Genomic DNA, 17,276 nt, shown 5'->3' on the forward strand with positions numbered 1-17,276 from the left:
AGTCGACGATCAAGATCTCCATGAGTTCGTCGACGACTCCACCATCGACTAAGACTATATCTGCGACGAGGGAAAAACATACAAAACAAGAAAGACTTACCCTAAAGCACACCTCACCTAGTAAGGTGACCCCTCTTAAGCCAGTTCACTTGTTAGAAGGGGATGAAGAGTCAGATGACGAGGGTCCATTTGGAACAGCCCATAGCCCCTCTCAATTGAACGTCAAATATCAGGACGAAGACTAATTTGAGGAAACTTATGATCCTCAGTACTATAGAGGAGATCAACAATATCAGGAAGGGGTATACATTCCAACCTCGTTGCTCTCTGACCTCCGGGCAATGTTGGCTGATTACAGTAGACGTTTTCCTCCTCAAGGGGAGCAGCCATCGCCCATCTCCGGGGTTACCATGCCACGTCAGAGACCGACCTCATTGCCACTAACAAATGTGACCACGCCGGATATGACTACCCGAGGACACTGACATGTCGGAAGGGGATCAGGAAGAAGGGGAGCTTCTTGACACTCATTCGGAGTGGGATGAATACATTATTCCTGCTCCTCCTCCTCCTTCCCAGTCAAAGGTAGAATCCCCTCCAGACGACATCGGGAGATTTCATAATCTTCTGGAGAGAGCAGCTAAAATTTTGCCTTACCAATGCCGTCCAAGCAAACAGATTGCTTCTTATATGATTTTAAAGAGTCGTTCCAGAAATCTGTGCGCTCTATTCCTCTGGTCAGCTACTTATGGGAAGAAGGGTTAAAAATGATGCACAACCCTGCTACTGTCACAGCAGTACTGCCACGACTAGATAAAAAATACAAGGCACCAGACGATGCCCCAGCATGCCTAATTGGTCATCCTCATCCGGACTCGGTGGTGGCCCAGGCGGCACAGAGGAAGTCCAAGAATCCATCAGCTCCGATTTCTGCACCTCCAGACAAAGAATGCAGGCGGCTAGACAATACTGGAAAGAGGTTCTCTTCAATGGCTAGCCTAGTGATAATAGCGGCTAACTCATAGCGGTATTAGCCAGGTATGATAGACCGCTCTGGACAGACATCACCCCGGATATTGACCAGTTGCCAGAGGATGGAAGATGAGAGGGAAGGAAGATGTTGCAGGAAGGTCAGCGCACTTCAGCTGAGCTCATAGACTGTGCAATGGACATAGCCACGACTGCATTTTGCCAGCTCGCAGGTACGGCTGTACTTAGGAGACAAGGCTGGCTAAAGGCAACATCATTCCGGCCTGAGGTACGGAATAAGATTTTAGACCTACCTTTCGATGGCCAAGCATTATTTGGTTAACATATTGATGAGGCCTTACAATCTATCAAATCTGACACGGATACAGCAAAATCGTTGGGGACTCTCCAGTTTCGGAAGCCTTCTTTTCGAGCTAGAGGACGTGGACTGCCTTCATATAGAGGAGGCTATCAGCAATATAGATACTCAACCTATCCTTCCTCCTCTCAGCAGTTTCGTGAATACTACCCACAAAGACAACCACCACAAGCAGCTTCTGGTAGATCTGGCACTAGGGGATGCTCAACTCGCCCGCCTAAGGACTCAGCTCGTAGAGCCTGATACATCCAAGGCGCCGGCTACATCCAACCCTCCTCCTCTGGTTCTAGGCAGAAAGATATCCCTGTTTCTCAAGCAATGGCAAGTCATCACACCAGACAAGTGGGTCCTCCAATTAGTGAAACCGGGCTGCACTCTGGAGTTTATGCAACTACCTCCCTCCAGTCCTCCTCGCAGGACTCCAAGGTATCCAGAACAGCTCAGGAGGGAGATCAGCAAGATGCTCCTCAAAGGAGCTATAGAAAAAGTACCTCTGTCACAGCGAGGAAGGGGTTTTTATTCCAGGTTCTTCAGGGAGATTTCATGTCTACACTAGACCTAAGACTCATATTTCCACATTCCCATCCACCCTACCCACAGACAGTACCTGAGATTCATGGTAGCCGGAAGCCATTTTCAATTTCGTGTCCTCCCTTTTGGCCTAAAGTCAGCTCCCAGGATATTTACCAAATGTCTAGCGCCAACCGCAGCTTTCCTCAGGAGGAGGCAACACCAGATATTCCCATATCGCGACGATTGGCTGATAAAAGCAAACACCTACACAGGAGTGCGCAGATCAACAAGAAGGTGCGTTTCCTACTCAACAGTTTAGGCCTCACCTGGGACAAGTCTAAACCTCTACCATCACGCAGTATCACCTTTTTAGGGGTGAACCTGGACACTCAATCCACCATGGCGTGTCCCACAGTAGAGAAACAGAAGTTACTGACTAGCAAAGTCAATACAGGGAAGAAACTCTGTTTCAGTTCGCCTTTTCAAATCCTTGTTGGGCATGATGTCATCATGCATACCTCTGGTTCCCGTCTGCAGACTAAAAATGCGACCACTACAGGAGCAGCTCAATCTTCAATGGCTCCAGATTTCGGGAAGCTTCGAAGATCGGAAATGCATAACCCCAGCAATAGTCAAAGCTCTGACATGGTGGTCTCAAAAGCATCATCTGTCTGCCGGCCTTTCCTTTCTACATCGTCCAGCTCTGTAAGACTATCACTACAGACTCCTCTCTGGAGGGCTAGGAAGCCGTTTTGCAAGATCTTCAAGTGAGTGGCAAGTGGCCACTAGATTTGAGGGTGATGCACATCAACCTGCTAGAGCTCAGAAGTTTCTCGCTTTGCAGGCTTTTCTTCTGAAGATAGCTGGGTCAGACGTAGTAATAAGAACAGACAACACCACTATGATGCATTACCTGAACAAACAAGGAGGCACGAGGTCTCTCACCCTCTCCAGGGAAGCCCAAAAAATTTGGAATTGGGCCTCGCAGCAAGGCATCAGACTCACAGCGGTGCATCTGCAGGGGATAGAGAACAAGATAGCGGACTCACTCAGCAGACAAAGATCGAGCTGCCACAAATTGGAGATGGACCAGTCCACAGTGGATTACATCTTTTCCCAGTGGGGAACGCCCAGAATCGACCTGTTCGCCAGCAAATGGAACGCCAAATGCCAGTACTTCGCAAGCTGGCATCTCTAAAAGGGATTTTGGGGGAATGCGCTTTCCATAGCTTGGTCAGGCATCTTTGCTTAAGCCTTTCCTCCAGTTCCACTGATCCCAAGTGTCCTCACGAAGATGAAAGCAGAGCCATGCACCTGGATATTGATAGCTCCGTACTGGCCTCGTCAACACTGGTTTGCAGAGCTTCTTCTTTTATCAGTGAACCCTCACATTCCGATGAAACCGTCTCTGCACTTACTAACAATGAACAAAGGGCAAATATCGAACCCGGATCCTCAGTCGATGTGATTGTCAGCACGGCTCCTGAACACAGGGAGTTCGCACACCTGAATATCCCGCAGCAATGTAGGGTAATTTTGTCCAGAGCTAGAGCAGATGGCACTAGTAAGGCTTATTCTTGCAGATGGAGAAGATTTTGTTTCTGGTGCCACCAGCAGCAAATTGATCCACTGTCCTCACCACTGGAACAATTATTGCCTTACCTATTGTATTTAGCTCAATCAGGCCTGGCACCCTCATCCATAAAGGTGCATCTGGCGGCAATAGCAGCATACAGATGTTCAGACTTCACCTTCGCCTTATTCATCTAGATTAATCAAACGGTTTTTGAAAGGACTTTATAGGGTTTTTCCTCCATTCAGACCTCCTCCTCCCTCATGGAACCTGAATATTTTTCTAGACCAGTTAATGAAGCATCTATTCGAACCGATCCATTGTGCTTCTCTGAAATACTTTCTTGGAAGGTTGCTTTACTGGTGGCTCTCACATTAGCCAGACGGGTCAGTGAGATACAGGCTCTCTCCATACAGGAGCCGTTCTTGCAGATCAAACAAGACAAATTACTACTTCGCACGAACCCGCATTTCATACTGAAGGTCCCTTCGGATTTCCATATGAACGAGCCCTTAGTTTTTAAAACCTTTTTTCCACATACATCTACTCCTGCAGAAAGAGCGTTACATTCCTTAGCCATTAAGAGATGTGTTAAATTCTACCTGGATGGGACCAAGTCCTTTCGCCGCTCCTATCAATTATTCGTAGCTTACAGTGCACCCAGACGAGGTCAACCACTCTCCAAGCAGAGTATAGCCAGATGGATATCCTCAGCCATTCGTTTCTGCCATCAAACAGTGGGCAAACCACTGCATTCATTGGTCCGTGCTCACTCCACAGGGGCAGTTTCTTCCACAGCAGCACTGTTTGCGGGGGTTCCTCTGCAAGACATTTGCAGAGCAGCGACATAGAAAATGGAAAAGCTGCCATACATTTACACAACATTACTGCTTGGAAGCACTATCTCAAGGAGAGGTAGCAGTGGGTCAGGCAGTCCTCAGGAACCTCTTCAGGCGAAGGTGAGCCATCTCTTTCATCCCTCCATCCTAGATCAGGTATGCACATTGTCTTGTTACTTTTGAATACGGATCTAATGCTTTTCATGTTTAAAAAGAAGAGAAAAGGGAGAGAAGTAAGGATGGGATTAACAGACTATATTTTGTTTAAAGTATTGCTATATATATATATATATATATATATATATATATATATATATGTGTGTGTGTATATATGTATGTGTCTATATATGTATGTGTATATATACATATATACACACATATATACGTATGTGTATGTGTGTATATGTATATGTGTATATATATATATATATATATATATATATATATATATATATATGCGTTTTGTGACATACATGGCTACAATGTTCCAATGTGCAAAAGTACTGCTCTTTACTCTGATTCAAGCATGTGAAGCTATGAAAGATTCCAATACTGGAGAACTACAGTTACAGGTAAGTAACTGATTTTCTTCCTCAGATCCACTATACATTGTCACAGGTCCCTCTGGATTCAGTAGTTGCCACCACTGTACAAAAATATGTGAATAACCAGTCCATAAAGGGGGACTCCTGACAAGGAGAGTAAGAAGACAGATGCTGCAGGCAATAAAGTGGCTGCAGAAGCAGCTAACCATTTGCGTATCGACAATTCACAGGCCTTTCTAACTAGGTATGATTGGAATCACTGGGATGAAATGGAGAAGTCCTCCAGTTTCTCCCAGAGGAGCACCACAAAAGTGACCAGCAAATTGTTGGAGAGAAGCCACAAACCATAACTAATAATTCCATGCACTGTGCCCTAGATGCCGCAGTTACAGCTGCACCAGGCATATAGTACAAGTGTCTTGATACGAAGGCACTCATGGCTTTGATGCACTGATCTCAAACCAGAGGTCTAGCAAGCAGTGCTTTGCGTGCCCTTTGATAAGGAGCATCTTTTCTGTCCTCAAGTGGAATCTACCCTTGAGAAGCTGAAAAAATAAACACACAACTAAATCCCTAGGTGCACTACAGTCCCCCACACAAAGGGGGATTACAAATCCACAGCCTCCCAAATGTCTACTTCCCAGAACCAGTCAGTCTCCACCCTCCTGTCCTAGGGGTTTCTATAGGGGGTCCTACAGCGGCAGCAACAAGAAGGGCAGAGGTAAGAGCCCTCCCTCCTGAAGCTCTACCTCCACTGCAAAGCATCGACTACCTCATGGCTTCAAAATTTTCATCCAGATTGGGTCAACATCACGTACCAATGGGTCTTACCCATTATCCAAGATGGTTATAGTATGGAGCTCATTACCACTCCTCCAAACATTCCCCCTTACTCTCACAGGGTATCCCATGAGCTCCTCACCCTTCTCAAGCAAGAGGTTCAATCCCTTTGTCTGAGGGGCCATCAAACCTATTGCCTTACAACACCAGGGATTGGGGCATGCGCCCTATAGTTCCTAATTCCTGCAAAAACTGCTCTCAGGCCTATTCTGGACCTCAGACCATTAAACCAGTGCATCCTCTCAGAACACTTTCATATGGTTACTTTTCAAGACATTATTCCACTTCTAAATCAAGGTGACATTGATGGCAGCAGAACTAAAGGATGACTTCTTCCACATTCCCATCCACTCTGCACACCGAAAATACCTAAGATCTGTGGTTGCAGGCAAACATTACCAGTTCTGCTGCCAGAGTCTTCACAAAGTGTTAAGCAGTAGTTGCCGCTCACCTCAGACGACAGAGCGTACTTGTGTTTCTTTACCTGGATGACTGGCTCATCAAAGCCAGCACATTACCACAATGCCAATATCACACTCAGCTCACACTATATCTACTTCACATGCTGGGCTTCACAATCAATTTTGCCAAATCTCACCTCCAACCCCTTCTGATACAGCCTTATCTAGGCGCTATTCTCAATGCAGAGTTGGGACTAGCATACCCCAATCTAGTTCGGGTTTAGTTTTCAGTCTCTTCTCCACCAGTTTTAGGAGAATCACACATACATAGTCAGAACTATTATGTGCCTGCTAGGGATGATGACCTCCTGCATTGCCACATGCGTCCCCTACAACAGTGTGTTTCTCGTAAGTGGTCTCAGTCACAGGGTCACCTGGAAGATCTAGTGTTGTTAGAATGCCATACTCACTGCTTTCTGCAATGGTGAAACACCACCAACCTGTTGAAAGGGCGGCCTTTTCTGGACCCTGTGCCTCACGTCATTCAGACCATAGGTGCATCACTGACTGGTTTGGGGGTTCACCTTCAAGACCTCACAGTACAGGGCATTTAGGATCTAATATGCCAATCCCGACATATCAGTTACCTCGAGCTTCAGTCAGTATTTCTAGCCCTGAAAGCATTTCTTCATCACCTCTCGCAGGGTTAACATGATAGCCATGTATTGCCTACAGAAACAAGGCAGGAGAGGACACGGTCGTCCATATTGTCACAACTTTCTCAGACAATAAGGAAGTGGGCTCGCCACTACCACATTTACCTGGTGGCAGAGTATCTCCCAGGAACGGACAACAACATTGCAGACCTGCTTGGCAGGATGCAGCAAGTACACAAGTGGGAACTCCACCCACAAGTCTTTCAAAAATACTTCATAAAGTGGGGAACCCCTTGGATCTCTTCCCTAGACCAGAAAACATAAAATGCCCAACCTTTGCCTTCAGGTAACCACACCCTCTAGCCAAAGGCAAAACTCTATGGGTGAACTGGTCAGGGATATTTGCTTATGCATTGCCACCTCTTCCTCTCATTCTATTTCTGGTTCGGAGGATCAGACAAACATCTTTCAGCTTGGTCTTTGTAGCTCCCACTTGGGTGTGGCAGCTATGGTTCACCACACTTCTGGATTTCTCAGTATTCCACGAGAAGCTCCCGAGCGGGCCGGACCTTCTAACTCAAAATCAGGGACAGATCAGACATCCAGATCCAAAGTCACTCAACCTTGTGATATGGCTCCTAAAAACATAGGCCCTCATTACAACCATGGCAGTCAGTGATAAAGTGGCAGTAATACCGCCAACAGGCTGGTGGTAATTACCGACAAATTATCACCATGGTGGTGACAACTCCCGTAGACAGCCACTTTACCACACCGACCGCTAGGGTGGAAACAGCCACCACGGCAGTAGCCGCCTACAGCCAGGCGGAAGCCAATGTTCTGCCCATCGTATTAAGACAACCCAATCAGCCACCCTTTCTGGGGCAGTACCAGCGACTTTAAAAGCCTGGCGAAAACACTGCACAGAAAGGAAAGGACTCATCTTTGGAGACACAGGGAACAACCAGGCTGCCAGGGAGCCTGAACTGCAAATGATTTTCTACGTCCTGCTCCACCACGAACATCAATGACTGCAAAGACGACCACGGAGTACAGCTGCCTAGCACATAGGGGAGGTGGGAGGAATAAGAGTGAAACACATGCAACATCCCTACCACCATACACACTATTAGATGCAGTAATAAAACCATTTTACCCCATACCCCTCGGGAACAATGCAAGGACAAAAGGAATTGATGAAAGTGAGTGTAATGATATAAATACAATAGAAATATATACATATGTACAGTTCAAGGGACACTGCCCAGTACTCAATGTGCGTGGGCCACATGACAACGTCCAAGGCCCCACTTCTCTCTTGCAGCAACACGGAGAGAGCACGGCAGGGGCATCAGTTGGAAAATAGGCAGGAACCTCAGGGGGACGAGGAGGCACCTCAGCCGGCAGATGCAACAACACCACTGGTCCTGGAGGGGGTAACATGCCCTGTGCTTGGTCCTGGGGAGTGCAAGGCCACAGTCTCTCAAGTGGTTAACTTGCCCACTGGCTCTGGAGGGGGCATTGTGCCCTGTGCTTCAGATCCTGGGGAGGAAGGGGTGAGTGGGTGCCATGCCCACTGGTTCTGGAGGTGGCATCGTGCCCTGTGCTTCAGATCCTGGGGAGTGCAAGGTCACAGTCTCTCAGCTGGGTGTCATTCCCACAGGATTTGCAGGGGGCAGGCTGCACAACAGCCCATGGAGGCAGGACTACACACCGTCCGCCGGCGGTGACGGCTGTTCAGTGGTGTTGGTGTTGGTGCTGCTGCTGGTGCTGGGAGGGGGGGGGGAGGCTCCAGCCCATCCCCTGTAGCTTTGGATGGCTGCCCTCTGGTGTGGTGGTGGGAGGCTCCAGCCCATCCCCTGCAGCCTTGGATGGCTGCCCTTTGGTGGTGGTGGTGCTGGTGGTGGGGGGAGGCTCCGTCCCATCCCCTGCAGCCCTGGACGGCTGCACTACCATGGTTGGTGGTGGGGGCTCAGACTGTTTCCCTGCACCAGGCCCCTTGTCCTTCCTGCCTGCTGGTGCAGGCCCCTTGTCTGTCCTGGCAGCAGTTGGGGGGTGGCTCCTTGCCCTTCTTGGCAGCAGCTGGGGGTTGGCTCCTTGCCCTTCTTGGCAGCAGCTGGGGGGTGGCTCCTTGCCCTTCTTGGCAGCAGCTGGGGGGGTGGCTCCTTGCCCTTCTTGGCAGCAGCTGGGGGGGTGGCTCCTTGCCCTTCTTGGCAGCAGCTGGGGGGGTGGCTCCTTGCCCTTCTTGGCAGCAGCTGGGGGGGTGGCTCCTTGCCCTTCTTGGCAGCAGCTGGGGGAGTGGCTCCTTGCCCTTCTTGGCAGCAGCTGGGGGGGTGGCTCCTTGCCCTTCTTGGCAGCAGCTGGGGGGGTGGCTCCTTGCCCTTCTTGGCAGCAGCTGGGGGGGTGGCTCCTCCTTGCCCTTCCTGGCAGCAGCTGGGGGGTGGCGGCTCCTTGCCCTTCCTGGCAGCAGCTGGGGGGGTGGCGGCTCCTTGCCCTTCCTGGCAGCAGCTGGGGGGGGTGGCGGCTCCTTGCCCTTCCTGGCAGCAGCTGGGGGGGGGGTGGCGGCTCCTTGCCCTTCCTGGCAGCAGCTGGGGGGGGGGTGGCGGCTCCTTGCCCTTCCTGGCAGCAGCTGGGGGGGGGGGGGGGGTTGGCTCCTTGCCCTTCCTGGCAGCAGCTGGGGGGGGTGGCTCCTTGCCCTTCCTGGCAGCAGCTGGGGGTGGCTCCTTGCCTTTCAGGGCAGCACATGGGGCAGGCACCCTTTCCCTGAGGCTGCCTGGTGCCTTGGATTCTTTCCCACCACAAGTAGGTGTGGAGGTGTGGAGACTACTGGATTTTTGCCACCCTAGGCAGACGTGAAGGACAGTGGAGGGTTGGGGGGGGGAGGGTAAGGAAGAGGTCATTGGTGGAGTGGAGTGGAGTGGGGAGAGGGAGAAGGTTTGGGAGTAGAAGAAGAGGGAGTGGTTGTGGGAGGTGTCTGCTGAGTTTGAGTTCAGGTGAATGGGCTGGATGGGGAGGGTGGGGGGACAGACACAGTGGGAGAGGACACAGGGAACGTGTGCATGGCTGCTGTGGTGGTGTCTGCCAGTGAGGTGTGTGTTCTGATAGTTGTGCTGGTGATGCTGGCAGTGGATGATGGTGTGGTGCATGCTTGTGTGTGTAGATGCAACTGGGAGGGTGGTGGTGGAGGAGGAGGAGGAGGAGGAGGAGGGGAAGGCAGTGGATGTTGGTATGTCTGCATCTGGATGGTGTTTGTGTGAGTGCCTGTAGGCTGATGTGTGGTGCTTGTGTTTGCCAGTGCCACTCTTGTGTGTTTTCTTGTGTGCATGCTTGTCTGCCTGTGTGCTTGGGATAGGTTGGGGGTTGAGGGGAATGGGATTGGGAAGTGTAAGTTGGAAGGGGGGAGGGTTGAAACAGGGACGATGGCTACCATCAGAGAGGAGGCCAGAGCCTGGATTGATCTCTGTTGGGCCGCCAAGCCAGTGTGAATGCCCTCCAGGAATGCATTGGTCTGTTGCATTTGGGCTGCCAGACCCTGGATGGCATTCACAGTGGTTGACTGCCCTACAGAGATGGATCGCAGGAGGTCAATAGCCTCCTCACTCGGGGCAGCAGAGCTAACTGGGGCAGGGCCTGAGGTGCCTGGGGCGAAGGAGATGCCCACCCTCCAGGGTGACCAGGCACAGGCAGCTTGCTGAGGGGCTGCTGGGAGGGTGAGGGAAGGGGGGGAGGTTGTGGGGGTGGCGGCTGTAGCTGGGGTGGCCACCACCAGGGAGCTTCCATAGGAGGCGGTATCTGGGTCCGAACTGTTCCCTCCAATCTCCGCTGTGGTGTTCCCCTCGCCCTCTGTCCCACTGGTGCCCTCAGCGTAGAGTGGACTTCACAATTGTCCTCTCAGGCTTCTAACATTCAAAACAACCTTCCTTGTGGCCATTACATTTGCCCGCAGGGTGAGTGAGCTGCAGACATTGTCATCTAAGCTACCCTACCTTTCCATCTATCCTGACAAAGTGGTGCTTCACACTAGGGCTTCCTTTTTTGCCCAAAATGATCACGCCCATTCATGTAGGTCAGTTCATCAACTTGCCTACTTTTTACACTCCCGCATCCTTCTAAGGAAGAGGAGACTCCACCGCCTGTACCCAAAAAGAGCACTGACATTCTACCTTGATTGTACCAAAGGGTTCTGGCTGGATGATCTACTCTATTGGTTATGTGGATGCCAAGAAAGCTCTGGCAGTGCAGAAGAGAACCATTTCCAGATGAGTTGTTCTCTGTATTAAAATGTGCTACGCACTGGCTAAGAAGTAACTTCCTGAAAGTTTGCATGCTCATTCTCACAGAAGCAGCTGCGACCACTGCGTTAGCATGTGGAGTTCCAGTTCTTGACATCTGTCAGGCGGCAACTTGGGTATCCTTTCACATTCACCAAACACTACTGACTGGACTATCGTGTCTGAAGGGATGGGTACTTTGCCGTTCAGTCCTGCAGGTCTCCCTAGTATGATCTTGGTTCGCAGACCTACCTCCGGCGATGGTATAGCTTGTGTATCTATTCTAAGGTCAGGAATCTGCAACTAGTAGTCTCTACCAGATGGACAAGTTTCTTACCTTTGGTACCGCCATAATCTGGAAGAGACGATATCTAGTTGCAGATTTCTTACCGACCTGATTTCTAGGCACAGGGACTCCCCTTTCAGTGCCTTAGGTTTGACGCCCCAGTGGTCAGCGTTCTTAATGGGTCTGCGCTTCTGGCATGGAAAGTCTTTAAAAGAAATTGATGATATCACACAGGGGTGGCACCTATATGATACCCACGACATCATATCCGGTGCCGACAATGGACACTGAGCAGATCCGCACACCTAACTGCACGCAAGGGTACTGCTCGAGGAAAAAATCTCTGGATCCAGATCGACACCTGGGGGAAATTCTTAGGTAAGGAATCTGCATCTAGGTATTGTCTATCAGATATGGCATTGCCAAAGGTAAGTAACGTGTCCTTTTGGCACATCCATCTTGCTCTCAGGTTTTCACGGCCCGAGATGTTTGTGGTCCTGTTTTTAAGCCTTTTTATTTTTTTGCTGTGATACTACATTTCGCCCTTCTTTCCTAGCAGGAACAAACTATTGATTGATATGGTGGAGCTCGTCACCTTGAGTGAGCAGTCTTTTGATATTGCAGTAATTTCCTTCTTCAGCAGCCAGTGTTAAACTCTTTGCTGCACTTGATGTTGCTTTCCAAATCTTGAGTTTCTTTTTCTCTGTAGATCTATATAGAGGAAGCAGAGGCTTGCTTATCACGCTCCGATTGCTCCAGTGATATTTATCTACTTATGAAGTTGACATGCGAGGGCCTCCGATGCCAGCTGTGCTGTGCAGTGGGCAAGGTAATTTTTTTCTTTTTTGAGGGAGAGCTGTTGCTCTGAACAGATGCTTGGGACAAGATAATTCTTGAGCAGGTTTAAATGGATGGCGTTTTGTGAATTAACAATCTGCTGCAATTCACAAAATTGTGTCCTTTTCCTGGTTACGTTTGGTCTTCTACATGCAATTCAAGTTCTGTGGTGTGGCATTGACCGCAATACAGATTTTAGGCACCGCAAAGTAATGTTTACAATTGTGGTCTGGAGAGGCAGGGACTTGAAACAGATGCTGGGAAAATATAGTTGTCAGGGACCTGCCTATCCATTTGACTAAAAAGCTAAAATGGGGCACTCAAACATTTTCCTATCAAATAATTGGTATATTGTGGGGCTGTCATGCAGTAATGGCCATGTAGTAGATATTGCAAGCAAGGGATCAAAGGTTTTAACTGACATTCCTCTGAGAAGACATTTTTAACAATGGCCACACAAGGGCAAAGTCTGCTTTTCACCTGATTCAAAGTTGTCTGTAGTTTGATTTCATTTGTGCGCGTCAGTGACATCTATTTTTTTCCTTTTTGGTTTTGTACCAAATAACATACTTTTTTTATTTTGTTTACTCGTTTATTTTTCCCTAAGAGAAGTTGATATAGCCATCTACAACATAAATTATCTTTGAAAGAGGACCCAGAATATTCCTTTTTTTAGATGGTTAAGGTATTATGAAAGTGTGACTGTTTGTACAACAGTCTTTGAATGTCTGTTTATCATTACTTTCTATAACTAAACCTCCATCCGCCCAGGAATGTGAGAAAATGCAGATTTTAGACTTTGATCCAAAATGGGAACTTTCCTAAGACTATAATGAATGGGGAAATTGGTGGCTTTATGTCCTAATAGGATGCTAGTATACAATGGACTATTTGACTGTGCACAATTGGCTTTTAAAGTTTAGTCTTTTGTAAATACCTAAATGTGGATGATACTTTGACAGCTAGTAGTAGGGTCCCAAAAGTTTGCTAAGCTTTCTAAAGAACAGTCTTCGTAACAAGATTCTCTCCGAAATGCAGGTGTTCTATTCCATAATGGGCATTACTATGTTGTGATATAAGAATTAAAGCACACAATTTGTGAGGCTACCAAGATATAGATAATCTTAAATGTTCGCTTTTTAACTGAGGTTGTAGGACAGGATTTGGATAGGGCTACAGCCAAAGGTTTCATCTGTGTTAGATAGAGGAGTAGCTTGAAAGCAGAGACTGTGCTGTCCCACAATGCCACCCCGAAGAAGAAGCACTTAATTTCACAAGTAAAATCACTCATCTTTATAGAAGAGCAGTTGAGATAAGTTAGGTTCGTGTTACCAGTGTGCTTCAATACTCAATTGCCAGTCTTGTGTGAGGTGAATGTTGCTCTTGATGGACTGTTTATACCCTGTTTGCTTATGCCTTAATGTGTTATACAGGTAAAGGAAGGTGTTACTTTGCTCTTGGGGATTCTCAAGCACCCATCTCTGCACAAATCCTCCAAGGCCTGGTATTTGCTTCGAGCTCACATCCTTCAATTGCTAGCTTCCTACCTCCAGCTTCCCTCATCCAGCCTTTCGTCAGAACTTCGTCAGCAACTGTGGGAACAAGGTATGTCTAATCCTGCCCAACCTTCTAGATCAGTGGTTCCCAACCTTTTGACTTCTGTGGACCCCCACTTTATCATTACTGGAACCCGAGAATCCCCACTGAATTATTATTGGAATCCGGGGACCCCCCGATTGAGTCATTACTGAAAGCTGGGGACCTAATCTGTTAATATTATTTAATTTTCTAAGCAGTTGCGGACCACCTGAGGAGTCTTCGTGGACCCCCAGAGGTCCCCAGACCACAGGTTGGGAACCACTGTTCTAGATTTTACCCCACACGAATCGGATAGAGCGGATTTAGAAATTTGTAACATTGCAATAGTGGGTTTTGCAAACACTTATCTGTGAACTAGTAACAGTAGGATTCTGCATGAGAAGCCATTTCTACCCAGACTCTAGGATAATAGTGGCCTTAAAGCAAAGTACTTTCCAGCTTTATTTTAGGGTTACTGTCTCAATGGACTTTCTCAATGATAGATGGCAAAGTGATTTCTCGTGGTTGCAAAGTGATCCCATTTTGAGCAGTCACACCCAGTTATTAATTTTTCTTTACCTGCTAGTAATCTTGAACTGTAACACTTGAGCACTGCTGTCCAGTGTATTTTCTCTGACCCCTAAAAGTTGTCAAATTTGACCTACAAACCTGATTGACACATTTAACTAGAAGACCTATTTTATAGAAATACACCTATAGGATAGAAAGCTAAATGCAACTTGTGCACTAAGGCACTTATTGACAGGAAATGGCTATAAAAGACAATCACATTTTTTGCAGATTCGCCTATTAAATGGTCAAATAAGACTTTGAAAATTCATGAAAAAACCTAATAGAATATTACCTCTTACTTGTCTGAAGCTGCTGGTTTCTAATTTGCATGAGCTTTCCAGCAGCTGCCTAGCCTGTACTTTGTCTACATTGTGTGAAAGAGGTGTGAAAACTTATCTCAGGGCAGTCAGTGGCCTGGGAGTTTGAAGATGTTCTCTTTGCCGGGCATTGAGATCAGTTGAGGTGGGCTTGTTTTGTCACAAGCAATTGTTGGGTGATATTTGGAAAGCCCCAGCCTGAGCCCCCAAAGTTAAACTGGTGCCAAGCTCCATAGGAGGAAAGCCACCCCTAAAGCTGTTTTTGAGTGGCCACTGAGGAGGAGACTGCATATTAACCAGGTCACACCTCTTTGTGGGCACATAAGCCATGCACCATGTTTCTTTTATTGGATTTTGAGTGTGAGGGGCCATGTGGTATTATTTACAGCAGGGCAGAATGCGACTGCTGAATAAGGGAGTAGATTTGCTCACATGAACATTTACCCCATTGGTTAGGTAGTGGATTAATGAACTTAATACATTGGTACCTTGAAACCAGGGGCTTCGTCAAATATGAACCAAAATCAGAATTTTTTGCCACATAGCTGTACAATGAGATTCGCCATGAAAGCTTGGAATGTCATGCACGTTAGTGATAACCTGCTGGTAAAATTGCAGCTGACTGTACTTTAAATTTAAAAGTTGTTGTGTACTATACATGTACTTCAGATTCATAAGAAATTCATTTTCTTCTGTTTGATACCCACCTTTTTTGAGATTTGCTTTTTGGGAAGTGTATGATAGTAAGTTGGCATTTTATCAAGGATGCATCATTTGTTTGACTTTAAATAAAGGTCTAGAAGGCCATTGATAATGTGTGCAGAGTTATCTTATGCCACAATACTACTGCGAATTTAAAATAGAGCTGGAAAATGAGTCAGCGGTATGGAATTTGAAAATGCCCTATTTTGAGGCAGAAACAGAAGTCTTCCAGTACAGTTACCCCTAATGGCGAAGTAGGAATCCAGAGTTGGCTCAGGAAGAAGAAACAAATGAGCTGATTAAACCCCTTATTTTAGTAACTAAGCTCCGAGATAATTTCTAGGACCTGCCTAAAGATTGACTAAGTGCAACATTCTAGACCAGTGTTTCCCAAACTGTGGGCACAGAATTATAGGCAATAAATAAAGATGCCTTTAATTTAAATATTTATTTTACCAGATTTGCTGTGCTTGAAAGACTGAGGTTAAATATTAACTTATATCTTCTGAAAAGTTACTGATTATGTTTAACATGTGGATTGGCATTTACAAACTCCCCTCAGTTTCAAGTCAACACATTTTTTGTTATTCTGAAGTGTGGTAGAAATAAAGATTTTAATAGGATCAAAACAAATCAAGACACTTTACTTGGTGAGGCAGAAATGATAGATATTTTCTGAAACCCGAATTCCTCACGTGATGTGTGCTGTATAGTTTTATTAGTAAAACTGTATCTGTACAAAGTGTGTGACCATTTCAGAGAGGCATGTGCTGTCTGTGATTGACAGGCTACCACACAATGCTTTAGTTGCATTAAAAAAATAATCACCCATTGTATGTCCATTAAACAAGGTGGGTTGAAAAAGTTTGTCATTCTAACATTTTACCTGCTCTAAAAAGTTTGAGAAGCACTGTTCTAGACTAGTTGGTATAGATGTCTTGTAATAAAATGGCTTAGTTGCTGCAATCCTAGTTATTTGCATCTCTTACAGGTTAATTCATTATTTCATGACTAACTAGTAAATAATATTGCCTGCAGATTTTTCAAGAAAGCTTGTGTGCGCAAATATTGAGCAATCATCTGGATCGGTCTCACTTCTATACTGGTGTGTGAGTTACATAGACAAACGCATGAGTAGAATATCAGGTAGCAACACATTTGTCTCTTTAACATGGCTACAAATGTATGACTATAGCACTGCTAGGCAAACTGAAGAATATTGGCACGGCTTTTGTAATGAGATTGGAGGCTTTCTTTTCTTTTTCCTTACAGGATGGCGAACTCCAGAAACTGCTTTGACTGATGCACATAAGCTGTTGAGGAGTATCATCCTTCTCCTTCTGGGAAATGCGGTTTTCACTCCTAAAGTTAATGCAGAATATCAGTTTGTAGACCATGGTAATAGCTGAACATTGGTAACCAGTTTCCTCTTCCTTTCTCTGAATTTACCAACCCAATTCATACACATTTTGCTCATTTGTAGGTGATAATCTGCTCCAGAAGTGGCAGGTGTTGGGAGACTTGCTGAGCTGCTCACATGCTCTTGTGGCACTCTTGAGCTGTGTTGGGAGTGTGTCTGAAGCAAAGGCTTTTTGTCTGGAAGCCTTGAAGGTGTCTATAAAGCTACAAGCTGTACGCCAGTGAGTATACTTAGGAAGTACTGCTGTTGAGTCAGAAGGGAGTACTATACTTAGTGTGTGGTGGGGGGAATAGTTTAGGTAAACAACCCCTAGGTGGCTAGTAGAGTAGACAGTTGGGGGATAGCTGTGCTTAGTACTGGGTAGGACTGGTTGTGCAACATATGGATGAAAGGGTGGATTGCTGGCTTACATTTCCTGGATGCAGATTGTGAAGACCTACACATAGTAACCTCCTATTCACTATAGCACACTGTCAAACACACACAAAAGCAAAGTTGATTTAGCAGTTTAAAAACTGCTCTGACATTCTTCAGTAGCAGCCTCAAAGTCATGCTTTACTCTGTACCACTCGTGGGG

At 46.8% G+C, this 17,276-nt stretch overlaps 1 protein-coding gene across 2 annotated transcripts in view; it reads left to right on the plus strand.

The window, feature by feature from the left end:
• The window catches only part of ESPL1 (extra spindle pole bodies like 1, separase), a 434,914-nt gene that overhangs the window by 132,540 nt on the left and 285,098 nt on the right, over positions 1–17,276 (plus strand). For both annotated transcript variants that reach the window (XM_069230952.1, XM_069230951.1), the window contains exons 13-16: positions 11,982–12,101; positions 13,543–13,714; positions 16,552–16,677; positions 16,763–16,919. In XM_069230952.1, coding sequence (XP_069087053.1) covers positions 11,982–12,101; positions 13,543–13,714; positions 16,552–16,677; positions 16,763–16,919 — 575 coding nt within the window. The remainder of the gene's footprint in view (positions 1–11,981; positions 12,102–13,542; positions 13,715–16,551; positions 16,678–16,762; positions 16,920–17,276) is intronic.

This window comes from Pleurodeles waltl, chromosome 4_2, assembly GCF_031143425.1.
Source record: "Pleurodeles waltl isolate 20211129_DDA chromosome 4_2, aPleWal1.hap1.20221129, whole genome shotgun sequence".
Taxonomy (NCBI): Eukaryota; Metazoa; Chordata; class Amphibia; order Caudata; family Salamandridae; genus Pleurodeles; species Pleurodeles waltl.